The sequence below is a fragment of the Simochromis diagramma genome, unplaced genomic scaffold (genome assembly GCF_900408965.1).
Source record: "Simochromis diagramma unplaced genomic scaffold, fSimDia1.1 OVJJ01000585.1, whole genome shotgun sequence".
NCBI classification, from domain to species: domain Eukaryota; kingdom Metazoa; phylum Chordata; class Actinopteri; order Cichliformes; family Cichlidae; genus Simochromis; species Simochromis diagramma.
Genome location: NW_024387398.1, coordinates 3,497,037 through 3,524,990, shown reverse-complemented (window position 1 = coordinate 3,524,990; position 27,954 = coordinate 3,497,037). Strand labels below are relative to the sequence as shown.

Below are 27,954 nucleotides of genomic sequence, written 5' to 3'. Positions count from 1 at the left end.
ACTCCTTAGTTTTTTATTTTACATTTTCTATTAGGATCTGTTAATCTGGTTTAAATAAAGCATTATATCTAGCAAGATTATGCTCAAAATACTTTGCAAAACAAGCATTACAAATTAACGCTCAAACCTTTTGTGAAGTGTAACTTTTCATTAAATATATTAAACAGGATACAAGGCAAGGCTGCACAGAAACGTTAAAATCATAGGTTTTCCAGGCCTGTTTTCTGCATTTATTTCCTCTTTCCTTCCTGGAAATGCACATTCTCATCTCCAGGCCTCTTAGGTCAGGTTTGTGATGAGCATGTGCATTTCCATGTACTAAACTGATAATAGAAAACCAGCATTCAGTTTTAAGTTCGCTCGAGGTCTCTTCCAACTCTCATTCCATTTAATCTAAAGCCAAAATGATTCAGTCAAACAATGAATGTATGCTACTAAACGTGCTTTATAAAAATCAGGCATGAAAGGAGTGATAAAATGCAGTGTACAGCTGTAACAACATCAGGTTATAACACTCAATGTTAAAAAGAAAAATACTTTCATATAAAAACACCCAGTATTTGGATATTTTCCAAACCAGAAACAGGTTCAGAGTGAGAGCTCTCACTTTATTCTTCCTTTGCCTGTGCACCTACTTTCCTCCATAAAATCTTGTAGGTCATGTAGGTGTTGCTGATGACATCCAGCCCTTACACAAGCGGATTTGGTACACACTTTAGCACCATGGCCGGTTACGTTCATTTATATCTGCCAATACCTAACACCTCTCCCCTTTGTTTGATGGACACTAAAGACTGGTTGCTCCCAGGTGAAAATATTTATCAGCTGGCTGAATCTGTGAGGGTTTTAGGAGCCTGATATTGTGAAAACCTGTCATCGATGAGTTTCTGTAGATCAATATGGAGGAAAAATAAAAAGACAACTGGTAAGTCTTTAAAAAAAAAAAAAAAAAAAAACCCAAAAAAATCAAAGCAGTTAATCAAAATGAGGATGCTCGTTTATTTTTTATGTTGTATAGGAATAACAAATACTGCTTTGGTGATTCACCACCTCCAAAATGGCCGATGTAGCAGAAATCCATGATTTCCAGGCAATACTACCTCCTAGTGGTCGTTTCCTGAACCCAATTTAAAGAGGAGAGTTTAAGGATTTAAAAAGGAAATAAAAACAATTGTTCCCAAACGTTCCCAAAGTGGGGGGTTTAAAAGCACTTTCTGTTGATCTGAATTAAGACTGCGAGATTAGATAGATTTTTAAAACATTAAAAACTTTAATAAAAGCAGAACATAGGGGGTGAGCTGAACACATGAATTTCAAAGGATTTTAATCTAGGCAAAACAAAAAAACAAAAAACAAAAAAAGAAAACAAAAAGAAAACTGGGACGGGAGAGTGGGGCAAGAGTACAGTGAAAATAGTCCCTGACATTTCTCAAAACAATAAACAAAAGAGAGCAAAGAAAAAAAGTTTTAGGGTCAAGAAGCTGAAGAAATCCAGTCCCATGCTGCCGGACACTGCCACAAACTTTACCTAAAACCCTGAGTTCATGGTGTGAAAACAGGCAAAACTGACAGATCTGCAAATCAAACAATCGATTTTTTCTCATTTGAAGCAGTGACTGACAAAAATTATACTTAAAGAATTCAACATAACAAAATACAGTTCAATAATTCACAATTCTTAGTATTAAAGTCCATAACGTGTGGAATAAGAGGACAAGAAGGGAAGTCCTGGTGGGGGGTGGATGGGATCCAGAAAGCAGGCTGTGTGGGTGATGGGCGTTGCTTCTTTTTAATTGAACTCGAAGACCACCTCTCACCCCCTACCTGGACATGTGTAGCTCGTGTGTGTAAATCAAGTCCATTTCAATTAGAAATGAATCTCTCATCGTTTGAGGGCGCCATTAGTAGCCACTGCTAAATCCACCACCCCTGTTATAAGGAGCCCCGCTCCGGTAAGAAGTATAGTTGCCCCCCTTCATCGCTCCGTAACTGGAGTGCTGCTGTCCATAGCCGTCCCCAAAGTCCCCATTGCTGTACCCGCCACCCATCTGGCTGTCGTATTCGTCGTATCCCCCGTAGCCTCCGTAGCCATCCCCCCCGTTATAGCCCCCGCCGTAGCCGTAGCCACCCCCGTAACTACCGCCGTAGCCGCCTCCGTAGCTGCCGCCGCCGCCGCCTCCTCTTCCGCCGCCGTAACTCTGCATCCCTCTCCCTCGACCCCTTCCTCCCCGGCCGCTGGTGGACATTTCCTGCTTGGTTAGAGCCTTTTTCACCTCCACCTTGTTCCCGTTGATGGTGTGGTATTTGGTCAGGACCGCTTTGGTGGCGGAGTCGGTATCCTCGAAGAAGACAAAGCCGAAGCCTCTCTTCCTGCCGGTCTGCTTGTCGGAGATGATCTCGGCCTTCTCCACCGCGCCAAATTGCGAGAAGTACTCGGTCAGGTTCTCCTCAACGATGTGGTCTTTCACGCCGCCGACGAAGATTTTCTTGACATTGGCGAGTATGTCCGGGTTGTTGGCATCCTCTCGCGCTATGGCCCTTTTCACCTCCACGTTGTTGCCTTCGACGACATGTGGCTTAGCGGCCATTGCTGCGTCGGCCTCCTCCGGCGTGGAGTAGGTGATGAAACCGAAACAGCGGGAACGTCCAAGCTGCTGGTTCATGACCACCACGCAGTCGCTAAGGGTACCATACTGCTCGAAGTACTTGCGGAGGCCTTCATCGGTGGTCTCCACGTTCAATCCCCCAACAAAAAGCTTACAAAGTTTGGATGTCATGGTTCCTCCGGAGGATGGTGCGCAGCTCAGACCGTCCCTCTTCTTCAATGAACCGACGTAAGGGCGGGCCGTTTCACTCACGTCTTCGTAAGACGTTCCTCTCGCTGATTGGTCACCTTAAACCAAATCACCCCCTCACAATCGGCGCGCGATTGGCGTCACTGTCCTGTTCCCTTCAGGTCCCATCGGAAATCTTAATTTCCTGAAAAAGGACCGCGTAAATTTCGACCTTTGTTTTTCTTCGAATACAGTAATAAAGCTACACCCCCGATAAATTAATTTTTACTTAAAACACATAAAACGTCAATCCGTGTTTTATTTTGTGTCGCACTTTAGACCCACTGGGACAAAATATATTTTTTCCAAGTGTGTACGTGAACCACGTTCAACCCTAAAATAAACGAAACTCATAAGCCTGAATTTTATGTTTTATTTTTTTAAGTGTACATTAGCTCTGCACGACTGGCTGTTTCCAGTAATTACAGCTGTGAAATGCAGTCATTTCGCTGTTAAACTATTATGATCATTGAAAATCTGAAGTCGCTACAGCCTTAATAAATTAGGTTAGCTGGAGGCAGGCGCTTCACAATAAATGCAACTTCTCTCAGCGCCCCTCCCCCCTTGTTCCTGGAACACGATTTGAGCCCGACAGAAGCGAATAACTCCCATCAATCACATATTCTGACACACGAAAAGCATTTTTCCTGTCAAATTCAGCTTCTTAGTTTGATCCACCTAATTTCTGATTGAAAAAAAAAAAAAGACATTTTGATAGGACACCTTGTGGAGATTGTTCTGCAAGCCATTTAAACTTCAGTCTTAGTGGTCGTGCAGATCTGACACATACTTATCTTGTTTGGCAAACATGTTGCAAAACACCAACTGTAACCAAGTGAAAATATAGTTAAAAGGTACCACCAAGGTTTTATTATTATTGCCACAATTGAACTATTATTTCAGCTAGTTATTTAGCCAAAACATGCAGCAATGTGCAGGCAAAACCAAAGTGGAAGGAGACCAAATAGGAGTGATGGTGATGGGCAGACCTCCACAAGGCACCTTCAAAACTGGCACAGTATGTGCTATGCATATGGAAAAACCATGAAATCCAAGCTGTATTATGGAACACATGGGATGGACAGTAAAGAAGGGCACTCTGCATGTTTTATAAAACTCCCCTAAAACAAAAACACATACCAGCTTTACATCTCTGGGCTCCCACCTCTGCAAACCCTCCACCCAACAGATTGAAAACAAGCAATCAGACTGCCCTCAGTGTAAAAAAGCAACATAACAGACATCTTGATATACAAAAATATATTGATTTATTGTGAATTCATAAAAAGAAAGGCCAACACAAGTTTCCTTTTCCTACAGGGTGATCAGAATTCGCCAAGCACCATCATCCTATAAAAAAAATAAATAAAAAAAAAAGGTAAGAGAACAAAAGCATAATTTACACTCATGACCACATCAAGCAGTTCCTTTTTAAATCGGCACAAAACCTCAGATTGGTTTTCATTTTTTATTATTTAAACCCTAACAAATACTTAAGATTACTGTGGGAGTTTTAGTCAACTCTTGTACTGATTTTCTAGTGCTCATTAAAGCAAAGACATCAAGTATTGTCTTGCATTTCATCATTGAAGCGCTCTGCTTACAACGTTTTAGAACATCTTTCAATTAATCTGAGAAAACTGCTTCAAGAACCACAAAGACCAAGAGATTCACTTTTAGACAGTGGTCAGCAGACTTGAAGACTTAAAGCAGTGCTGGAAAAACCAAATAGCTGAATATAACAGTCCGCTCTGTGTAGATGACTAGTTTGGTCTACAGTGTTTGTTTATGCAAATTCTGAGTGCATTATGGCTTTTACCTGATACAAAGTAGCATCATCTCCCCTCTGTTCAATTATATATGACTAACGTTCATTGTCAAATGTGGAGGCCATTTTAACAGCTAGCCCACTTTGCAGCTGTTGAACACTTTAATAATTTAGGTAAGCATTGAGCTGCAGTGGGGTCTGCCACCATCTCCCATGTTTTTATTCCCCACCCCTTCCATTTACTGACCCGTCATGTTTTAATTTTACAACCATCCATTACCACATTAAAACCCGACAAGTGTGTTATTTTAATTACTTATTTGCAAGTTAATAAAATGAAATGTGAAGTCAATTCTGTAGACAAATGTAGAGTCAACTGTGTTGTTTACAAAGATCAACTAGATTTTTACTGGTCTTGCAAAACAAGTAAAACCAGAACTACAAGAGCCATTTGAACAGTTTCCCTTTGGCCAAACCCCCACAAAGCATGTGACTGACTTGAAATGCATCTTAAAAAGCTTTACAATTATCAGCTTCAAGTGTTAAATACTTTTGAAACAGCGCAAAAACGCCCATGCTCCCTATGAACATTGGTGGTTTCCAACCAAGATGTTGAATCAAGTAGAAAATTCTCAGACTTGACCTCAATTTTATTTGGGCACTGTTACTCAATGCCAAGTTCTCCTTTCAAACGAGGATTTATTCTGGTATTAAACACAAGTTAATAAGTTACCTAGATGAAAGTCAAAACTGTAAAAGCTCAAATACACCAAAAAGAACACACTAACGAGGACTAAGAAAACGCTTTATTTTAGAAGGTGTTCCAGACCAAAAAGGCTAGAAAACCCCGATTTGGATTCAGTACTTTTTTTTTTTTTAAACAAATGCATCAAAGGTGTACACTGGTTAGTCAGTAGCACTGGGGTACTGTATAATCAAAATTCCCTGGAAACCCAGTAACAGTTCACATTAAAAAGCACATTAACACTGCCTTTGACCACACCGGGGGAATCCTCTGAAAACTGACTTCACCTGTGGGGGAAGAAGGCACAACCACTCTTTGGTCCCCACTGTCAGCGTGGAGAGACACACACCCCCATCGTTTCGGGGGTTACCGTCCTCGTGCCCAGGTTACAGAAGCAACCTGGAGGAGATGAGAAAGAAAACAACAGGGTGAGATTCTGCACCGAGCAAAGCTTCTCTGGAGGAGACTCCAATTTACTTGTTCCATCGTTTCATTTAATTATGGAACAATACTTGGACCCCCTTCCAACCCCCATCAAAAAATAAAAATTAACCCACCCACCCCTCCCTTTTATTTATTTTAAGATTAGCTATATAAGACGCTGATAAATTAAATAATGGCACACGTGTGCACCATCTCAAAGATATGCCATACAATGACCAACACAGAGTGAAGACAGGTTGATTTACATACCTAGTTTGCTGGATGTGGATATCCTAAAGAGATATTTCAGACTCCTATCACAATCGACCCCAGGTAATCAACAGGGTCCTGATGTAGCCTACAAACAAACTGCTACGGCTATTTTGGCTGGGATAGCCTACTGGAATAAGAGTAAGAACACCTAAATGTAGGAATAATCAAAGATAAATATCAGAGCCCTCATGTCCACATAAATATATGTATTCAGAAGAAAAATAAAGAGTTATTAGCAATATCTAAAAACCACATAATTTTAAAACAACGTCACACCCTACAAAGCCTACATGCATTGGCTGTGGGTAGACAACCATTAACCATTTCACCCACCTGAGTGTAAGGGAATAAACTGTGGGAATGATGCCATGTAACTAAAGAGCAACAAGGTGATGCCACATATATACCTGTGGATGAACTTGAGGAAGCCTGGTTAAATAAGTAAAATAACTAAGCTAAGTGGTATAACGTTTTATTTAAAATGAACATACATGAGCATAGCAAATTGTTTTTTTAACAGTAGGTTTTGTTCTCCAGACATGAAAGTATACAATATACATTAGATATTGCTACAGGTAAAGGAAACATGAACAATATTTAGACTGAGACTGGCTGAGAGGTTTGGTACAATAAGGGAGAAGGAAACAGTGGTCCTGCATCCCGTCCCGCCTTTGCTGAATGACCCAATAAGTAAATAATACATGTCCGTTATCAATAATGACATAGCTATGAAAAACCATAAACATGCTTTCTCATCCTCATACATTGAAAAGTCACACTAAGTTTTCTGCAGAAAAAAACAAAATCGAAAACGAACTGCTTTAAAATGCAAATATTAAAAATAAATCAGAACTTGTCAGAAAAACAATCCTACATCGAAAAAATCCAAAAACAACGAGTGAACGCAAATAAAAAATAAATTCAACTCTAGACGACAACTAGACGCCGGAGGCGTGAGTACATAATAAAAAGCGATGTTATTCTTCGTCTTAATGTGTCCTAGTTGAACGGCAACAACCGCTTCTCGTTATAATCAGGTGTTCTGGGAAGTGACCTTCCTACCTGTTTGGGTTTGGAGGTCTTCGTAATGATTTGGGGGAGGGGGTCTTTGTGTCCGTATCTCTGCCATGGTTGGATTTCACGGCAGACGCCCCGTTACTGGCTTTGACTCTTGGCGTCCAATTCCGGGCTGAGGGGAGAGGGCAATTTGTGGGACAATAGTAGGGGTTGCTTTCCATCGTGCAGTCTCATTTAATAGCCGCCGCCGCCGTAGCCCCCCCTTGCGTAGCCGCCACCGCCGCCGCCGCCGCCTCTGGTGTAGGGAGCTGCGCTCCTCTGGCCGCCGAAAGGTGGCCCTTTCATGGGGCCATAGCCAGAAGGATGCTGACCATAGCCGCTGCCAAACTCATTGTAGCCGTTGCCACCGCCATAGCCACTTCCCTGATCTCCATAGCCACCCCCATATGGCCCGCTGCCGTACCCTCCGTAGCCGCCACAGTTGTAGCCTCCGCCATTACCGTAGTTGTAGTTTCCGCCATAATCCCTGCCGCCGTAGCCATTTTGATTTCCTCTCATACCTCTACCGCCTCTGCCTCTCGGTGTCATAGAGGTTCTGTTGGCTGCCTGCATCTCCTGTTTGGTCAGGGCTTTCTTTACCTCAACTTTGTGTCCTTTGACGGTGTGGAATTTCACGACAACCGCCTTATCGGCCGAGTCGTGATCGGTGAAGTACACAAAGCCGAAGCCCCTTTTCTTTCCGGTCTCCTTCTCTGAGATCACTTCGGACTTCTCGACCTGCCCGTACTGGGAGAAGTATTCGGTCAGATGCTGCTCTTCGATGTCGTCTTTCAGACCGCCAACGAAGATTTTCTTCACCTTAGCGAGGGCCTCGGGCTTGTTTGCGTCTTCCCTTGCCACGGCTCGCTTCACTTCGACCGCGTTGCCATCGACGGTGTGCGGCCTAGCCGCCATTGCCGCGTCGGCCTCCTCCGGCGTGGAGTAGGTTACAAAGCCGAAGCAGCGAGATCGCTGGAGCTGCTTGTTCACGACGACAACGCAGTCGGTGAGCGTGCCGTACTGCTCAAAATGCTTGCGTAGGCCATCGTCGTCGGTGTCCACGTTGAGCCCACCGACGAAAAGTTTACAAAGCTGGTCGGTCATTTTTGAAAAATGGCGAATCGATTACACCCAAACACCCTCAACAACGCTCTGAACTCAAGATGGAGGTGGGGGAGAACGCAGCTGTATTTATATCATACGCGCTGTGACGACATGCTAGGCTGACTATTAGCGCCGCCTTTTCCGGTCCACTGCTGTTTCTTTTGTAGAAAAAGACTGAAGATACATGAATAATCCATGATTTAAAAACACTTAACTACAGTGAATAGTTTTGGCCATGCTACCCTTTTCTCACGCATTACCAAACCACATCGATCTCAAAAACTTAGACCTTAAAACATGGAGGTGGGGAACCTTGTTATGTATTGCGTATCTCCTCCTCATTATTTTAAAGAGTGCGAGGCTATAACCCAATAAAGCGGATGAACAAAAAAAGACTTATTCAGACTTATTCTCTTTTCCATCTCTCCGAAATATGGCATTGGAAGATTTGCTAATGAAATTACAATTTTTATATTTGGTTTTATCTACGGAAGAGGATTAGGGCCACTGGGGAAAAAAAGTGGGCACGTCTTTTCCCCCCTTCTTTTCCAGAATCCTGAGATTGAAGTCAGAATTCTGACTTTTTTCTCAGAATTCTGGAAAAGAAGGAGAAGAAAAAAGACGTGCTCACTTTTTTCCCCAGCAGCCCTAATCCTCTTCCGTATTTATCAAGGTAAGAAAGGCTGTAGAAACTGAATAGGCTCTCAACTAGTGTGTGAAATTGTAGCAGACATTATTTTTCACTAATTTACACGTCAAACAGCAAATGAGAAAAATACTGGATTAATCTGGAGAAGAAAACCTTGTCAGTGGCTGATGTGTTTTCTGCAGAAGTTGCAGGTTTCGGTTGTAACAGATAAGCCAATTATCCTGCCTATTTTCCCCTTATCTTTCCTGCCACGATCTCCATGTAAGTGATCAAACGCAAAGAAAAGGCCAATTCCCCTCGAATCCCGACGTCCTCGGGCTATGGTGATGTAGTTTCAGGTGAAAGACACGCACTTGATTTAATTACCTTGTGCAGAGAATAACCACACCTACCAACAGCTTATGGTAATGCAGATTTCAGAGCAGACAAGAGCAAAGCAGACGGCAAACAAAGAAACACCAAAATCAAAGTTTACTGAAACCTTTATGAGGCATATTGCTCATGAAACAATCCCCATTTCTACTCTACCAACACAAACACACAGGACAGTCTGTGTCTGCACAGATACAGCTCCAAACTATAGATGGACACAAACGAGGTGACTCGTGGTTTGCTGATAAAACAACAGATGGAAGAAAGGACCGACCACAAAATTGATTATGTTAACCTGCATTTTTTGAGTATTCTGGGTGTTCAGGCTTGATTTTCAGTGTGACCTTTAGGTCCTTCTCCATAATATTTTATATCCCAGTCCTTCTATAGTACGTTTGAAAGCCATAAAGGTTGAATGTGACTCCTCTCCTCCTGTCTTTGTAAGGAAAGACAAAGTCTTTACCTTCAGTAAAGGCATGTGAATGTATATTAAATGAAATGGTCTTAAAGCCTGTAATAATGGTGCTGCAAGCAGCTTCAACATAGAGTACAAGACTGGTAACGCATCGCCATTGTCCTTCTCTTTATTATCGAGGCTTCACTGGGAAAATAGTTATGAAATTCAGACTGTAGGCAACGTCCAGTTGACTAAAAATCACCCAGAATGTCTTTTTTTAAAGGCAAAATTTCAAACAAACTGAAATAAACACCAAACCTGTCACACCAAAAATGGGAAGACTGTTTTTTGTGTTTTTCATTTGGAAGCTAAAAACATCAGAGATGATTTTCTTGTCTGAAAATTTAGTACATTTCTTTACGGGAGCAAGTACCGCTTAATTTATATTACTGTCTGTGAAACTACGAGCTTCTCCAGATATGAGAAATTATAGGCAAAAACCGCTTGACTTGAGGATATTGAAGGCTACATCAGGTTTTAAACACCCGAGAAAACACTCAAATTTACACAGCAATCTGTGCAGATGGCAAATATTTTGTTTTTTTTAAAATGACATTTCTCTAAAACTCCTGAATTTATAAATGAAGATCAAGTCCTACCTAATATTTACATTAAAACTGAAGCCTTTTGTAGCCCAAAACATCCTCCAGTTTCAATCGTGAGGGAGATAAATGTAATTAATCCAGTTAGGTAGTTTAAAGGAAGCATTTAAAAATATTCCCTAACAACCAACATAAACATGGCTATAAGACAAACGATGCAGACAGCATGCACCACAGGAGGAGATGTGACTAGGAAGCCATGTCTGTTCACAAAAAAGGCTCAAATCTTGTGTTAATGGTTAAAGCAGCGACTTAACACATTTCTGCCACATTATTTCAGTAACAAACAACATTTGTAAAAGGAAAAAAGTCAAAAGTAACCTCAACAGGATTTTATTTGTCGTAGTAAAATCAAACATCTATCTAGCAGTTTTTCCACTCTTCAGTCTTTTTCTCTACTCTCTAATCTTCAGTGTGAAGGCCTGTAAGATAATGACAATGCTGATAGTCCATGTGCTTGAATGGATCAGATTAAACAACTTCTAGCCACATCTAAAACAGAGTCTTAAAGGAGAGGAGCCCAGTTTGTCAGATAAAATGGAGGGGGTGGGGGGGCACGGGGTCTGGATGGGCTAACTTGAGCTGATCATGTAGAGGAACTGGATGGGATGGGATGGGGTGGTGGAGTCTCCACGGACATGTGGGTTTTGTCTGTGGGAGGAAGAAGGGCACTGGATCACAGCTCCACAGGTGGCTCTGAGCAGGCCGGGTCACAGGTGATGGGCGACGGGCCGTATCTGATGTGGTTGATACTCAGAAGCGTCATCCGAGCAATCACATGATGTACACTTTCTCCGCCTGAGAGAAGTTGAAGACTTCTTTGGTTCTGGGACACACCACTTTGTCATCTTGGCGAATGGACAGAAGAGACTGGAAGAGATAATAATGAAATATCAAGGAGTGTTTTATGAAACTTTATCATCCTTTAAGTCTGCATTTTAAATTGCTTCAACATGGATGGAAGCACCTTTATACAGTCCCAGCTGGCATCATGCAGTTTACTCACATTGTAGCCGTAAACATATCCATTAGGCAGCATCATGGGAGGGTTGTTTTCATTCATGACCTCTCCAGAGATTTTACAGACTAGTCTGGAATTGGCGCAGTGGGCCATGGGTAGAGGCTGAGCCAACTTGTTAAGAGATTTACTGCACACTGGGCAGTCTGGGTTTTTAGAGGTGCCATCCTCCTTGTAGCACTGACTGGGTTTGGAAATGGGAGTTAAGGATTAATGCAGTTTAGGGAATAACACACAGAATAGACCCCCTTTAGAACAAAAAGCACTATCCATCTTCATATAGCTTAAGAAGTTGAAATGACAGGGTTAAGAGTAACCACACACTGGAAGGATACGGTGTCTTGATGGCAGACAGACCAGCCTGCAGGGTGATGGTGAAGACAGAGTTGTTTCCCAGCTGATGCAGTCTGTAATTGTCATATCGGAACTGCTGGATCAGCATCTTCCAGCGGGCTGGATCCAACAGATCCTGATAGATCAGAAAGAAAAAGAGAAAATAAAAGGAAGATTTTTTTTACAACTGCATTTCTGAAAAATTAATAAATAAATAATCAAGTTTAATTTGGCACAGGGGGCTTTTATAATTTGTACAATATAAAAAAAGTCTGAATTAAACAAAAAGGTCTACTTTTGTGTATAAAAGGCATACATTTGTCTTTGGTCTGCACAGCTTAAAACACAACTGAAGCTACATTTGAAGGAGCGTCAATGTGGGTTAAACAGGAGACAATGCTGAGTTTTGTTTACACAAACAGATCACGACTCATCATTGTTTGTATTTAGTTTCACAGTTCTGTTTATTTATGATATGCATCTACTTTACTCTCCTAGTTCAGTCTCTAACCAGTCCACATTTTCCAACATGTAGGTTAGCCAGGTTACTGCTGTGCCAGCCCAGCCAGCCAGCAGGTAGAGAAACATGAGGGAGAAGGATCATGAGATGGTCCAACCTTCATGTATCATGTGTAGAGTGACAACTTGTGAACTGAATAACGAACTTAAAGCTCAACTCTTCAGTGTGACACTATAATTCATGTGCTGCTAATGGTTCGAAACGATTTTTCAGACCACAAGTCCTGCGAGTCAGAACAGCTCATTATACAATGAAGTACATTTAACTTGCCTACTGGTAAAGATCAAAACAACACTGCTAGTAGGGGTGGGGGAAAAAATCGATACTGTGTAGTATCGTGATATTTTGTTTGCTAATAATGTATCGATACAGGGACAGCAGAAATCGATATTTTGTTACAAAAAAGGTTTTTGTGCTCTGACTTCAGAGCATGTTGATCCTTTTTCTGAGCAAGAATCCTGACATTCCTTCACTGCCCAAATGTGTTTAACTTTTTTTTGGCAGCAATAAACATGACAGTTTACTTATTTTAATTTAAGACATGTTTTATTTTAATTAAGTTTAAAACTTTTTTATTTAATGTAAAATTATATTTTGTTTTAATTTACTTTCAAATTCTTCAGTTGCTGAAGGGGCTGCATAGTTTTCATAAATTGCATAGTTCAGAATAGCTATAATAGTACCAGATGGTTGCATTCAGTTAAGTTGGACTAGACTGTAATACAAACAGTTCAGTTTGTCAACAATAAAACTGACTGAAATGAGAGAAAGACTGAGTGCGAGACTTTGATATTAGATAAAATGAATATTGATAAAGTTGACCTTTATGTACAGAATCTGAATATCGCAAAATATTTTATAAAAAATTGCAATAATATCGTATCGTGCGTTAAGAATTGTGATAATATTGTATCGTGGGATGTATGGTGATTCCCACCTCTAACTGCTAGTAGTTACACCATTCATTTTTAATTTTTTAAAATAGTACCCGCTTTAGATCGTCTGCTTTGATAGACATCGACTTGCTTTTTTTTAAATAGATCTTTTTTTCATAACTTTGTTGTTTGTTTGTTTTTTTTTTTAAACATGAAGAGAAGAGAATTAACACTTAATAACTAAAAGCAAAAGCCTAAAACAAAACTGGAAGCCAGCTAAAAAGAAATAAACACACAGACCAAAAAAGGAACACTTTTTTAAAAACAAAAGGCTTTTCCACACCTTTGCCTGTTTAAAGCTTGAGTCAAATTCCCCTGGTTTGAATTCAACATCACAGGTGATCAATCTTGGAAGTCCAAGTTATTTTCCCAATTTTCAAAGTAAATATCATTATTGAATTTGAACCCTGCTTTTCTTTCAGATAGCCTCTGTCTCACCAATACATGTTTGGACTGGGTATTTGAATGCAGAGGGTTCAGTATCTTTCTACGGAGCAACATAATTAGCATCAGACCATCAGGCAAGTTGATGTTGTTGAGCTGCATGGAAATATACTGGACCCTCTGATGCTTGTCTTCACACAGCTCACACACACCAATCTTAACACATCCTCAGTCATCAAACAACCCTGCCCCCCCCCCCCCCACGTCCTCCAGCTGGGGGGCACCCTGTCTGGTTAGTAATGTTGGGACACCACAGGGTGCACCTTAGACTTCACGTATAAAACGAAATTTATGTTCGAGCAGAGGTTTGTTGTCCTCTCCATTCCAGGAGAGCAAAGTTATAACATACAAAGAGCTGAAATTTCAATGTTTAAAACAATGAAATTTGTGTTGCATTTTTTGTGGCTCAACAAATTGATTCACAAGGCTGGAACATCATTGACCATATTCTGGGGGGGCATAAGATTCCACACATATTCATCACATTTATCTTCTTGGAGCAGTTTCTAAGCTACTTTTATAGCAACAACAACAATAACAATAATAGCAACAGTATGACACATTTTTACTTCCTCCAGAGTCTATTACAGTAATGCTCTCTTTTCTGGACCACCTAAAAAAAGAAGCCCCACTGAAAGTCTTAGATTCTGACTTGGTCTTTAATCAGCGATGTTGATTTCAAGTGAATTGTGATTAACGGTTTTTCCAAGAACAGCTGAGACTGTAATCCTATCAGTAATGTAACTGAGTTGTCTAAATTAATTACAGTTTAATCCTTTTTAATTACCCCTGGCAGTATTTTTATTGAGCATGATTATATTTATGATTACTTTTATTATGATCATAAGTAATCATGACACTGAGGAAAAACACTATGATAATAATGAAAGCTACTAAGCTCTCCCGTTAATAGCATACTGGCAGGGAAGAGAGGCTGTTTCTGTAACTCTGGCACAAGCAGCTGGCACAAACACTACACTGGCTTGCCTAAAAGCGAAAGAAAAAAAGCCAAAGGCTTTTTGAGAAAAAGCCTTGGTGACAGTGTGCCATAGTACAATTCAGAGGATGTTGGAGTGGAAAATTAAAAATAGCAGTGCCACTGAAAGCCTGTACAAAAAGGGAATTGAGCTTTTTGTAAAAGACAATGGAGGCCCTCTGGTGGCTGGTCTGTGTCTATAGCGCTTTCCCTTTACTTCAAACACACAAGAAGTCAGGGTGGTTTGGTCACAGCTCTGCCCAAAGTGGTACCAATATTTCCACGAAGACAGACCCATGGAGCTTAAAGTTTTTCTCAAAATTTTCCCAAATGTTTTTCTTTCTTCTTAACACAGAGCAAGAGATTTTCAGCATTTCTAAACATATCAGTTTTCTTCAGAAAGCATAAATTATCTATATTTGAACACAGAAACAAAACAAAAATGACCAGGTCAGAATTATCAGCCTGACTGAAAATCTGAGAAATCTTTATTGAGCCAAAGCACAAACTATTGCTGTGTAATGACTTCTGATCAAATCAAATGATATCCTTGTAGACATTCAAACTGATAAAGACCACTAATGTTACCTTGTATGGAGAGATGTGCGTATCTGATGGAAAGGCCAGCATGCCCATCACCTGCCGAACCTCATCCAACTGTCCACCTTCTGCTTGGCTGAAGTGCTTTCTAGCATGTCTAATACACACAGAGAGACTCACAATCTCAGTAACGCAAATGTGGAAATACGTGAGTAAAAGGCTTCAGGTGAAAAAATTATTTGTGTGTGTGTTTTAAGTACCGCACTGCATCCATGCGCTTGTTTTGTCTGATGAGCTCAATGAACTCCTGGATTCTCAGACTGAACTCAAGACAACTCTGCCAGAGAAAGGAAAGATGGAAGAGGAGGCATCGAGTTTAAAAAAATGAGGCAACCCTCCCATGGTTAATTAATAATGTCCACGGAAATCGAGACAGAACAAACAGCAAAATGATCTGTTAATATTTTACCATCTAAATGGACTGAGCAGGGAAAAAACCCACATCTGTTACCAACTGGAACTATAGTTTTTCTGATTTACATATTGCCCAACTGGCAAGAAGCTAAACTAAACCAAATTTTACTAATGTTCTCACGAGAAATTAAAACAAAGTCCATATAAATAATTAACAGCCAACAAGTCAGATTATTGACTCCCGTCTGAATTCTACTGAGGACTCAGACCCTGTCTAATAAAATAATGTTAGGATTAAAATGGGAACTTGCTGAGATTCTCAGCAGAGCGAAAGCTACAAGAAAAGCAATCAAGACTTAATTTTTGCATCAAAAACCGGTTACACTGCTGACTGTTGTTTATTAGAGCCAAAACTATGCAATGTAAAAAACTGATAGCAGGGTTTTTTTTCAGGGTTCACTGGTATCAAAGCTAGTATTAACAATGCCTTGAAACATCATTAATTATTCTACCTTCATCTTGCGGAGGCGGGACTTGTTGTCATGGCACCAAGCCAGGCAAGTGGCTGTCTCCTGCCTCTCCAGAGACTCCTCCACCTCCTTAGCTGTGAGGAACATCTCAATGTTCACCAGATCCTAAAAACACAACAGAGACAGAAAAACAGAAAAACACAGGTTATTTCTGTATGCGAAAGGTATGTGTGAACGAGAAGACTTTTCTTTTAACTAACAAGCTGACAAACAGCTATGAGGATATTAATTTAAAGAAGAAGAGATCTATTAAAGTCTGATCTTCGCTACACATTTTTCATGAAGTCAATCATGGCTTAAACAAAAGAAATCTCCGAGGACCTCAGAAACAAGGACGTGATGCTCATTAGGCTGGCTATTGAGTACTCTCTATAGAGGCTGACAGACATTGTACAAAAAAAAGAGAAATTCAAGACCATTGTTACCCTCCCTGGGAATACTTGACTAACAAATATTCCTCAGAGAGCAAAATGTGTAATAGTACCCGAGGTGACAAAGTAACCCCGGGTAACGTGCTTCTCAGAAACTAAAGGCCTCTCACACTGGCTCACGCTCATGTTTTTGAGCCCACCATCAGCAGAACACTGAACAAAAATGTTATCCATGTCACGGCTGAATGGAGAATGCCACTGCTCTTCCAAAAGAACACAGCTGCTCATCTGCTGTTTGTTAGAGAAAAGACACTGGAACTGTTTGGTGTAAATCATAAGCACTACATTTGAAGAAATAAAAAGACAGCATTCCAGCATCTGAATCTCATCCCATCTGAAACGCACTGTACTGTTCGAGTCATGGTTTGTAGGCCTTGTCTGCCGGTCCTTAGTGGGGCAATTCATTTGAATTATACTACAAAATTCTAAAATGTCAGGATGTGCCTGTAAAAAAAAAGAAAAAGCAAACTGGGTCGTGCAGCAAGACAGCAATGCTCAGCACATGTCATTCTACAAAAGAAGGATTACAAAGAGTAAAGGTAATGTTTTGCAACATGTGCTGAGCAAATCCAATACAAATGCTCTGAAAGGACCTGAAGCAAGCAGTTCAAAACGATGAAGCCACTCAGAATTTCTGTATCCAGCTGGAGGCCATTTAAGTCCAAGACAAAAATCACACACATCTTAGATGATTAAAAAAATATTATAAATATTTAAAAAAAAATGTTCTGAAACAGTATCTCGAGGACAAAAAACTGTAAAATAAGTGAGGGGAAAGGTTTTAGAGACAGGCATGGATGGGGGACGTCCTGTCCTGTATAGTAATCACTAATTACAACTAGTTTGGTGATACGGTTTTTAAAATGCTGTGTAGATTTCATGCATTGGCTCATGAAATCACACCATTCATAGCAAAGTGATGTCTGTGCTTCAGTATTCAAGTAGTCGTTCTTCCAGCAGAAACTCTGATTGTGTGGGCTGCATTCAACTGAATCTTGCAGAAAAAGAGAAGCACTGTAATGCTTTTGGTGTGTTTGGCCAGGGCATGTTTGTAAATAGACAGTTTTAACTGACAGCACAATTTATTTCCATGTTTTTCAGTAGTATTATCCACAGACAAATGAACTTCACAGTGTTTGTTTAAAACACTGCATTTAATCTTGTAGTGATTCCACATTACAGAAACAGTACTCTAAGGCTGCGTTCACACTGCAGCTCTTAATGCTCAATTCAGATTTTTTGATCAAATCCGATTTTTTTGTCTGCTCGTTCACACTACAAATAAAATGCGACAGCAAACGCGCTCTAGTGTGAACACTCAAAGCGCCCGCATGCGCAAAAGAAGACGTCACACACAACGCGCTCTGTTTAGACCCAGAGCAAACAGTATTGTTTGACTGATGGCCTTAATATAAAGACTTCGCACTTTACGTTTCCCAATTTTTGCTTTAAGTTATTTTGTTATTTACATAATAATGTAAATAACTAGGGGTGCAACGATATTCGTATCGATATTGAACCGTTCGATACAGTGCTTTCGGTTCGGTACGCATATGTATCGAACAATACAACATTTGTAATTTATTTTATCAACTTTCCTTCTGACGATGCTGTCTGTGTTGAGCGCTCAGTGAATCTGCGTTCGACTACTCCGCCTAGGCTGCACTGTCAAGTGCAGATCCACTGTGCGCTCAACACAGACAGCATAGTCAGAAGGAAGAGCACAGGGCAAGCTAGCAAGACAGAAGTTAAGCTCTCCTTGCAACATGGACCTCCCCCACTCTCATTCAGATCTGGCGTTTGGAATTATTTTGGTTTTCATGTGACGTATGACCCTGAAGGTAAGCGAGTCATGGACTAAAGTAAAACAGTATGTTGGATGTGCCACGCAATGCTCAATTACATTGGTGTGAACTAGTGTGTTAGCGCAGTTAGCTCGTTAACGTGTTGGCCGTCTAGCCCCATGCACGGGGCGATCGGCGGTAGCTCGTTAACGGAGATTTGCCGTGTTGTGGCGTTAACGTCATTTCAACGAGATCAACCTGAAAGCACTAGTGGGAACACAACGAATATGACTGCACATTTACGCCGACATCATCCTAGTGCAAAGACAAAAACAACAAGCATGCTACTAACTTTAGCCGAGTCATTTAGACAGCTGTTAGCACATGATTCTCCTTATATGTTTAATATGCTGCTGAGAATATAGCCCAGAAGAAGCGGATAGTATAGCTTTTATTTTGGAAAGAGCCATTTCTCTGTAATAAACTCTCTTTTCCAAAGATGAGTGATTCCTCAATCAGATACAGGGCTCGCAATATCGCTAGCCTGACGTCCTGGAGCTAGCGATTTTTTCAGTCGGGCTACCAAAATCTATCTCTTCCCTGCCCGTCGGGCTATTGTAGGAAGGAAAAATATATGTCAATGCTTTTGCATTCTTTCAGAAATGTAGCTGGGTAATTATGTCATTGGCATCGGTGAGCCACTGTCAATATGTGACATATTGAAGTCGCGTTTGAATTTGCGCTTGTTTTTTGCTTTCACTTTGCAATTGTGCGAACTGTGTATAGTAGAGCGACAGCACTGATCTGTGAGTGATGATAATTTGTGCACCAATTCCTCTGACATCGTCTTATTAATCGTTAGCTTACTATGCAAACATGACAAGTGAAATCTCCCGCAGCAAGCTTAAACATGTGAGAGGTTGATCGCGCAGAGAATCGCTGAGCTTATGTGAGTGAGCGTGTAAAAGCATTTCAGTTCTGCTGAGCCAAATAAGACAGGTCAGGGTGAAGAAGTGACAGCCAAAGAAAAGCTTACCACAAAACGGAGAAGTTATGACAAATGAGACTATAAGGCAAAAAGAAAGTGCAGCTTTATGGTTTCATGGACAAAAGAATTTCTGTGGCTGCAATATGACGAGCTAAATAACCAGGGCTGCACATAAGTGGTCCGCAGGTGCGCATTCGCTGTCAAAATAAAAAACGCGCACAAGGGTTAGGGTTAAATTTAAAAACTGTACTTTTGAGTTAAAATATATATTTATAATTTTAATAAATGACAAATTAAAAAGGCATGAACATTTTTTTTTGTATCGAAAAAATATCGAACCGTGACACCAAAGTATCGAACCGAACCGTGAATTTTGTGTATCGTTGCACCCCTAATAAATAACCTAATAATTATCCTTATTGCTGTTTTAGAGGAGCGGTGCTTCAAAGGATAGTTGCAGATTTCTGTCAGAATCTGCAGATACAAATAAAATGTTCACGTTTCTCCAACGTTGTCTTCCCAACAGTTTCACTGGATGGCCAGGAAGCGTTCGCCATGTCTTCTCCGGAGCTGATAATTGGCGTCTGTCTTGTGTCAGTGACGTAAAAGATGGATTTAATGCGACTTGACCATCAAACAGCAGTCGCTTTCTAAAACATCAGATATGTATCGGATTCAGCACCACATACGAAAGTGACCCAGATCGGATTTGAAAATATGGGATTTGTGCCGTTCACACTGTGATACCATGATCGGATATGGGTCGCACAGGGTCAAAAAAGTCGGATTTGATGCGCTTTCGCCTGCAGTGTGAACGTAGCCTAATGCAGGCTGCCTTTTGGCCACTTGGCTTGTTCTCTCATTAAAACTACCCCCATTTTAGATTTCCTATCAACAAATAAATCAATATCGCTGCAGATACAATTAAATATGAGTTCCCATTATCACTGCTTTTCCTGTTGGATAAACAAACTAATGTTTATCCATTATTAATGTAAAACCACATTCCTACTTAGGGGTGTCTACATGTTGTAGCTGTTTATTATGAACGGAGGGCAGTGGGGAAAGTTGTCTTGTTCGTGTACGCGCTGTTGTTGGTCTTTTTGGTTTACCTTCAACTGCAAGTCTAAATCATAACAAAGAGCTTTTTATGGTGTAAAGAAACAGAGTGTTAAGAACAATGAAAGCTGTCCAGTGTAGCCACAGTCTGTACTTCAAGCTGCTGCTGAATTCCACTCTTGCTCCCTTTAACTCTACCTCTGCCTATCATCACCACCGTAGTGCCACATGCTGCTGTTGTTTTGAATGACCATATGCAAGGACATGTGCAAAGACAGAACATCCATAATCCTTCACTCTCAATAGCCAAAAGCCACAGAAACACAAGGACAGTACCATGAATTCTGCTTTAAGAGTCAGGGCTGTATTCACTAAATCTCCTAACAGCCAAGGAGCAGATGGAGATCCAGCAGGGATCTGCCACAGATCTGAACAGGGCCTGCCACTGACCAACCAGCTGGTCTGTATCAGCGAAATCCTTCTTGGAGTTAAACACTCTGTATATAAGGAACTGGTTAAAAGTCCTGAAAAACTGATGTGCAGAACGACAAGTTCTGCACATCAGAAGTTAAGTTGCAATTACTCCTGCACTACATACTGACAGTAAAGGTTAATACCTTTTCCCCTTGCAGATACATATACTGGATCAAACCCTCAGTAAAGAAATGTAAATCATAGAACAATTTCTTTAATTAGGTTCTCTTTTTTAAAAAAATTATTTCAGGTCATATTTATGAAGAAATACAGAAAACCCAAAACCTTTGCCTCTTTCTGTACATGAACTGTAGGAGCCCTGTAATTACCTCTATACCGCTCTGTCTGGCCAGTTTCACAGCTGTGTTGTAGTAGCCACAGCGCAGCAGATGCTCCACCATCATGCGGTCCATCCGTTTCTTCTTCCACAGGTTAACTGAAGCTGGCTGGTCGCTGCTGTGCTCCTTTAAGTGCTCGATGCGACGCTTACACAGCTTGGCACTCTCGTCTTCTGCTTGAATGGACTCTGCAGCCTACGGGACACAAACACAATCACGAGAGCTACAAAATGCTTCCTGTTAATCGTTTCTCTAAGAAGGATAATTAAAATGAATTATGTTTATGACATGTAACATGGTTGACTTTAGAACAGGAACAAACCCTGAACGAGCATCTCATGCATATATCTTTCTACGTAGCACTTTTAATTCTTATTCTTACTTTTATTTTTTTCATGTCTATTTAAGCGCAATTTATGACAGTATGTTTGCACTGAAGCACCGCAGCAATTTCCTAATGTTGTAAACCTGCTCAACATTTGGCAATAAAACCCTTTCTGATTCTGATTCTGATTCTGAACACTGAAACCAAGAAGTCAGAAACCTTGAACGCTGCTCAAGTTTCGTTGGAACAAAACTGCTGCTTTCTGCTTCACAGACATGGCAGGATGTAAATTATGGATCACAACCACAAAGGAGTAATTTCTTTCCACTGTTACATGCAGTAAGGACTCGGTGATCCTTCAGCACATAATTACAATCCTAGGCTCGCCTTTCAGCACATCTTGTACTTTTAGAGTAAATTGAAAAAGAAACATAAAATTGTATAACACCAATTTAGATAAGCATCGTTTTCCTGGTAGAAATGGAACAAAGCATGATTTATTTTTAACTTCTCAGATTTCAGATGCCCAATCAGTGCAGTGTCTAATGACATAATCTGATACACAATTAAAGTACCCCCCCTTCCGCCGCCCAAAATGAACCTTTTGTATCTGCTGAGAATGTCGACGTAAAGGTAAATTTTTTATTTTTTTAAAAAAGCAAAAGTGCGATTTGACAGCTCAACACACGAGCCAGCCTTGGAGCATTCCTTGGCAAACAAATGCAATCCACCTAATGAGGTGCTTTTGCTAAAACAGTGATTACTGTGGTTTTCCATGGTCGGCTCTACGTGAAGCAAGATTTTGTTTGTAAAGAAGATAATACATGTGATGCATAGATGTATAACAGCTTTTCTACTCCAGGTTAACAAGATGTAGGTGGTTGGTTCTGCTTTACCTCTTCACACTATTTTACATGTTAGGCAAAATGATGGTGTGCAGACGGGTTCGAGTAACTTAGAAAGGCCCACAGAGCACGACCAAAATTTAGCTGCACAATTGAAGTACCTCTTTTAAGGCGTGCACTTTATCTCTTTACAAAAAGCATCAAGTTATTTCTTCCCTCAATCGCGTTCAAACAGCTGCCAAGGAAAATTGAGATTTCTGAGGCCTTCTGGAAACCGTTTTCTCTCTTTCCAGAAGCGAGATTTTAAATAATGCCAGAAACATTTTAAAACACAGGCCTGTAAGTGTTGCAATGACAACATACACAGGGATGACTATTATGATAGAACTATATACAGCTGCACAGTTGCACTTGAAAGCCATCTTCCTGTTGGGCCTGATTATCTCTGTAATTGCCTTTTTGTATAAAAGCAGTGCTTCAGACTGCTTCCAGAGAAAAGGCTAAAGTTGAAACTGATAGAACCTCTATTGTGTGGTCAGCTTCAGTGGAACAGAAAACAAGCAACCACAGAGAGTCAGCGCCATCAGAGATTTACTGTTAGAGATGAAAAGAACATGTGCAAAGCTATGCATGTTCATAAAATCAAGTGTTATCATAAAAGGTGGCGGAAAATATCGACTTTTATGCCTTCAAAAACATGATGTTCAAGAGCTGCAAACTCCCTCACTAAAACTAAAAGGAAACTTGGCACTCTTACCAGTCTGGAAGGACTTGACTGTTACACTTGGAAAATGTGTATGCCTGTATCTCTTACCTTCCTCTTCAGGGCACTGAGTTTCTCCACCACTCCATCCAGCAGGGACACCACCGAGTCAACCACGGGGAAGCTGCTGAGCGTTTTCTCCAGCTCCGCAACTACCATTGTGACGTGACTCGTCTCTCTGTCGATGTTCTTCTGAGCCGCTCTAAAGCGTTTGTTCAGAGTCTCGTATGGCACCTGTACACATCATAAATGTTCTATTTCAGACATTCATTCAAGGGGATTAATGCATCTTAGTGTAATTTTATAAGCTACAATTATAGCTCAATATGTGAATTACCTCAAGACAATATGGTAGAAAACTGTTTAAATACTAAAGCTTTACTTTTTCTTATCCTTGATACAGAACAATTGGCCATCATTATCCTTAATTTGAGATGTTCTGTTCTCTAATTGATGCCGTTTCATCTGGAATGAAGACCAAAAACATGATGCTAAACTCCTGCTTAAACATTTCCTAATACTTAAACTGAAAAACTGCAACAGATTTCTGTAAAAATGTTACTTTCTCCGTCAGTTCACTTTAAATAAAACTTCCATATCAATTTATGGTCATTCAATTTTAGAACAGCAAGTAAGCTGTCACAACAGATTCAAGAACTTCATCCAGACCACAAAGAGAAGGGGGAAACAACACCATTTCCCCTCACCAGTTGGCACACACTGGAGCGCAGTCAGAGTCTGTAAACTTCTGAAAACTCAGCTTGAAAAAGCTAAAAAAGCATTCGAAACCACGTCCTTTTCAGAGAAACCTGCTTTGTTAAATGATGTACTTATTTTCTTTGCACGACAATAAAGGTACTTAACTAGTTTCATGTGATTCTTGATATTCCCTCTGCTGACATGCTGGATCAACAAAAGAAGTGCTTTGACCGATTGAAAGGAGCGTTTCTTTTAATTCAGAGCCAAGTTTATGTCACAGATTACTAAGATGGCGAGGAAGGAATCGGGGGGGACAAACTGGAAAATGCAGCACCAAATGCAAAGCCCAAATGGGCCGCATTTCTCAGACAGCTTACTTTACCACATATTGGTATATACAAAAAAATTATTGGATGGATTTTTCATATTACACTAACAGCTCCCATCAGAATATAACAGAGATTAAACATTACCTTTATGTCAGCCTCCACTCCCTAATATCTTTCAGTGATGACGACATTAGAGTCAGGATTCGCCACAGACAAAGTTTATACTTACTTATTGACCAGCAAATATTCTGGTTGCCCAGATCAACAAATAACTACCGGTACTCACAACTCAAATTTTTCAACACAGAAGATGATGATTTTAGCAAGATGTAAGGAAGAGCCGAGGTATATTTATAACGTAGGTAAAAGGTTTTTCCTGGCTCAGAGAGGGTCATTAGAGATAATCAGTTTGCATTACGTCAAAGTCATTTCAATATGTCTGTGTTACATTTTTAATATAAATCTATTAATTGTCCTGCTGTTATTGGCCAGCTGACAAACACAAATGTGTAGTCTCCTCAGTTCACAACACTTATTGAACATGTCAATGTTTTTGATTTTGTTCTGGGGAAAAACACATGTAGCAGGCTTTGGTAACATAGTAATATAGTAGCTAAATGGTAGATTGGTAAGCTCTAATTAACTTTTACAAAACTCGATGCTCATTTTTAAAAAAAAGCTGCTTGAAAATGATTACATATTTTTTCTGTGGCAGACTCATCCTCATGGCAATTCAAACAGACTCAGATAACTTTTTCTGTAGATGGTCATGTCAATGGCATACCTGCTGGCACAGACTGTGCTAACCCAGGGTTTTTCCTGGCTCAAAAAGAAGGCTTTGAGGGTGGTGACCACACATGGAAGCACACATTCTCCTTTATAATTTAGCCATAAAGTCTTTTGTTAACAGCTTTTCAGATACATTTTTATAAAATAAATAACACATATTCTTAAATAATCCATAAGGCCCATGTCTGCAAAAATTTTTTAGCTGCATGTTGGGAAAACTGAAATATCCCCTTTCTGAATTTGACTGGCTACTAGATGTTATAACATTGCTAAGATTAGTAACCCCTTTATGATATGACCTTGATTTAGTCAGGAGTGAACATGTAATTCAGCCATGAACACAAAGCAGACTGTTATCACAGTAAAAGCCATACAGTATATGAGTATGGTGGTTATCATTCATAATTGTTTTAAGTGAATCCTTGAAAGAGACAACAGGAAGCCCATTTCGAACAGCAAACATTACATATTAATAACAATCACAGTAATAATCAATACAAGGCTCAAGTGATTTAATTATCATTTTGACTGCATTTTGCTCTCAACATTTTAATACCTTTGTGTCTTAATTGTGAGATCTTTATATATGCTTAGTAATGCAGAAATACAGATCAGATTAGAACCTTCTTCAGTTTCTGGGACAGGCATTATTACAATGATAAAATTCTGCTCAATACAGCTCCAAATGTAATCAACACTGCTGTCCTGCAGCTGTAGACTCCCATTTGATGCCAATTACAACCATCACTCCTGTCTTAAAATGGTGCCCATCATCTCACTGCAGCATCCAACCATAGCAGCCAGAGACATCCCCAAACCAAAGCCATGCATGCTCAGCACAGAGGCATTTTAACATCAGCTGCAGCAGGAAATGCCTCTATCCATCATGCAACATTACACAATTAGTTACCACACAAAAGCAGTAAATGCGCCGGTACTCACAGCCCTGCTGTCTTTATATGACGACGCTCTCCTGATCACAGGAAGCAGCCCGGACCTGTCTTTTAGCAGCGGTGTCGCAGCAGCAGCGTTATGTGGAATGGAGGAAAACCGTGCGTGTGTGCGGCGGCGGCAGGCTGTGATTTCTCTCACTGGCCATTTTGAAGAACAGAGAGGCAGCAGCAGCAATCTGATGACACTGCGCTAACTCACGGTGCTGCTTCTCCGCCTTACAGCACCGGGTTAGGGGATCTTCCTCCTCCCCCGAAAGCTTTAAACCCACCTATCTCCGAACCAGCCCGGATTTCGCTTGCTTTGACGTTATGAATTGGGCAGGCTGCTCGTTAAACACGACAAATACTGGTTTTAAGTGCCGTAGCTAAGCTAATGGCCGAGTTAGCAGGCCAATCACGTTTGCATGTCACTTCTCTGACTGGGGGCGAGTAACCATGCTGCTTCCATGTAAACATATAAACTGTAACCCTTAAACCTCCTATCCCAGTGTCTTTTTTAAATGTCCAGGTCAGCGCAGGAGACAAGCTGTACACTCGCACACACACACTACACAAAAAAGCATGCTTCCCACAAGCCAGCCATCTTTAAGGTGATGCACCCTTAGGTAGGTGGTAGGTACTTAGGTGAGCTCACGAGCCATGGTTAAAAGGATAATCAGGCCAAACCCAACAAAAAGTCAAGCGATCAGCTTTTGGGCCTCTGACGGACTCAGAGTCCATAATAAAAAGAATTAACCCAGCAGGAAGCTAACCAACTAACCCCCAGCTTATATCATTTAGGGGACCACTCATATTTTTACATCCGTTCATAAAAACAAGCACTTTACGGACCCTAGGTGCCTGGCTAAGCTAATTCAGCTAGCGTTAGCCTCCCTGACGACTTCACTCGCTATCTAATGAACGACTAATTCCGATTTCTTTCCAAGTGGCACAGTACGCATCGCGTATTTTTGCAACAGCAGACTCATTGGGCTATCAATATACACCATTATGCGTTTGTGTTTACCTTCAGGGTGGGATATTCTTGGACTTTGAGAGCCATGGACAGTTGAGATGCTGTCTCCTGCACCGCCATCTTGGTTTTGTGGTTTTCTTGTGGTTGTTTGTGTTTTTTTTCTATCAGCTCAGAATGGGCTCAGCGCTCACTATCGCCATCTGGTGGGACGGTGTAAGTACTGACTCTGAAGACGTTCAGGATTCAGCACTTATTATGCAAACATAACGAAATGACAGTTATACTCCCTCCCTAACCTTGTGCACAACATTTACACACAGCACAACACGCACGGACGTACATACACAAACAGTAGGAGGAAAATAAATAAAAAATAAATAGGATAATAGAAAAGTATTTATACCTTACAGTTATTTGCTTGCATTCCTAAACATAAACGTTTTTGTAGTTTGATAAATTCCTCACTTTTCAGAGAAGTCCAGTGTGTTGCCTCAAACTTGGGTATAGAACATTATTTTGGTGGGTATTTCTGTCTAAGTAAAAAAGGATGTAAACAGTAAGGACATAAGACATTTAAACAGGTGCAACTTCCACCAATACTTTCAGATTTGCAACTCTGAGAAATGAAATGGGAAAAAAAGACTAATACACCTCCAGGAAGAAGTACAGAAAGGTGGTGACATCCAGGATGAGCGCTGCACTGTTTTAACCCATTCCAGTTTGTCCTGTTTAGTGAAAGGTGATTTTGTTTTTCTGTGTGTAAGGATGCGTTTCAGCCTATTTGCGTGTTTGTACACCTCTGAAGTACCTGCTTGATGGGCGAAGCTTGAACAAATGGAGGTCTGGAGAGTCTTTGTGGCCTTCTTCACACAGCAAGTGGTGTAAAGATGATCCAGATATGGTAGCTCTGTGCCCACAATCTTTCCACAACATGCTGGAGGGCCTTTTGTCAGCTTTGATACAGCTACCACACCAAGCTGCGAGGATGCTCTCTACTGTGCTGTAAAAGCTGCAGTGTTGGTGGCAGTGTGGTGCGCAGTAGACTCTCTCTCTATGGATGCGTAGCGGTGTGTCTGTGGTTTTCTTTTTGGTTCGGGACTCTATAATCATGTCTTTGGTGTGTGTGTTATTAAAACACATACATGACATCATATTGTTATGATGTCAAATTGAGTGCAATGGCTGTCGTATCATCTGTAAACGTAACAGTGGTATTCGTCTTGCGGATG

General features: G+C 40.7%; 3 protein-coding genes across 5 annotated transcripts; all 3 read right to left on the bottom strand.

Annotated features, from left to right (window-relative positions):
* Positions 1–978: 978 nt before the first annotated feature.
* On the bottom strand, positions 979–3,627 carry LOC120720641 (heterogeneous nuclear ribonucleoprotein A0-like). The gene has a single exon (XM_040010389.1). It carries the CDS (start codon positions 2,775–2,777, stop codon positions 1,902–1,904), a length of 876 nt encoding a protein of 291 aa, XP_039866323.1. The 5' UTR covers positions 2,778–3,627; the 3' UTR covers positions 979–1,901.
* Positions 3,628–4,079: 452 nt separating this feature from the next.
* LOC120720640 (heterogeneous nuclear ribonucleoprotein A0-like) lies at positions 4,080–8,281 on the bottom strand. Of its 2 annotated transcripts, XM_040010388.1 has the most exons (4): positions 7,106–8,281; positions 6,041–6,191; positions 5,635–5,746; positions 4,080–4,184 (listed from the first exon to the last, which is right to left on the bottom strand). In XM_040010388.1, exon 1 carries the CDS (start codon positions 8,201–8,203, stop codon positions 7,295–7,297), a length of 909 nt encoding a protein of 302 aa, XP_039866322.1. In that variant the 5' UTR covers positions 8,204–8,281; the 3' UTR covers positions 4,080–4,184; positions 5,635–5,746; positions 6,041–6,191; positions 7,106–7,294. The 2 variants fall into 2 exon arrangements, with proteins under 2 accessions (XP_039866322.1, XP_039866321.1); XM_040010387.1 differs by lacking the exon at positions 6,041–6,191.
* Positions 8,282–9,316: 1,035 nt separating this feature from the next.
* On the bottom strand, positions 9,317–26,845 carry maea (macrophage erythroblast attacher, E3 ubiquitin ligase). Of its 2 annotated transcripts, none has more exons than XM_040010384.1 (9): positions 26,777–26,845; positions 23,052–23,234; positions 21,059–21,262; positions 15,976–16,098; positions 15,310–15,386; positions 15,098–15,206; positions 11,637–11,770; positions 11,290–11,485; positions 9,317–11,153 (listed from the first exon to the last, which is right to left on the bottom strand). In XM_040010384.1, exons 1-9 carry the CDS (start codon positions 26,843–26,845, stop codon positions 11,058–11,060), a joined length of 1,191 nt encoding a protein of 396 aa, XP_039866318.1. In that variant the 3' UTR covers positions 9,317–11,057. The 2 variants fall into 2 exon arrangements, with proteins under 2 accessions (XP_039866318.1, XP_039866319.1); XM_040010385.1 differs by lacking the exon at positions 26,777–26,845 and adding an exon at positions 25,760–26,770 and having other exon boundaries at positions 11,058–11,153.
* Positions 26,846–27,954: the final 1,109 nt, after the last annotated feature.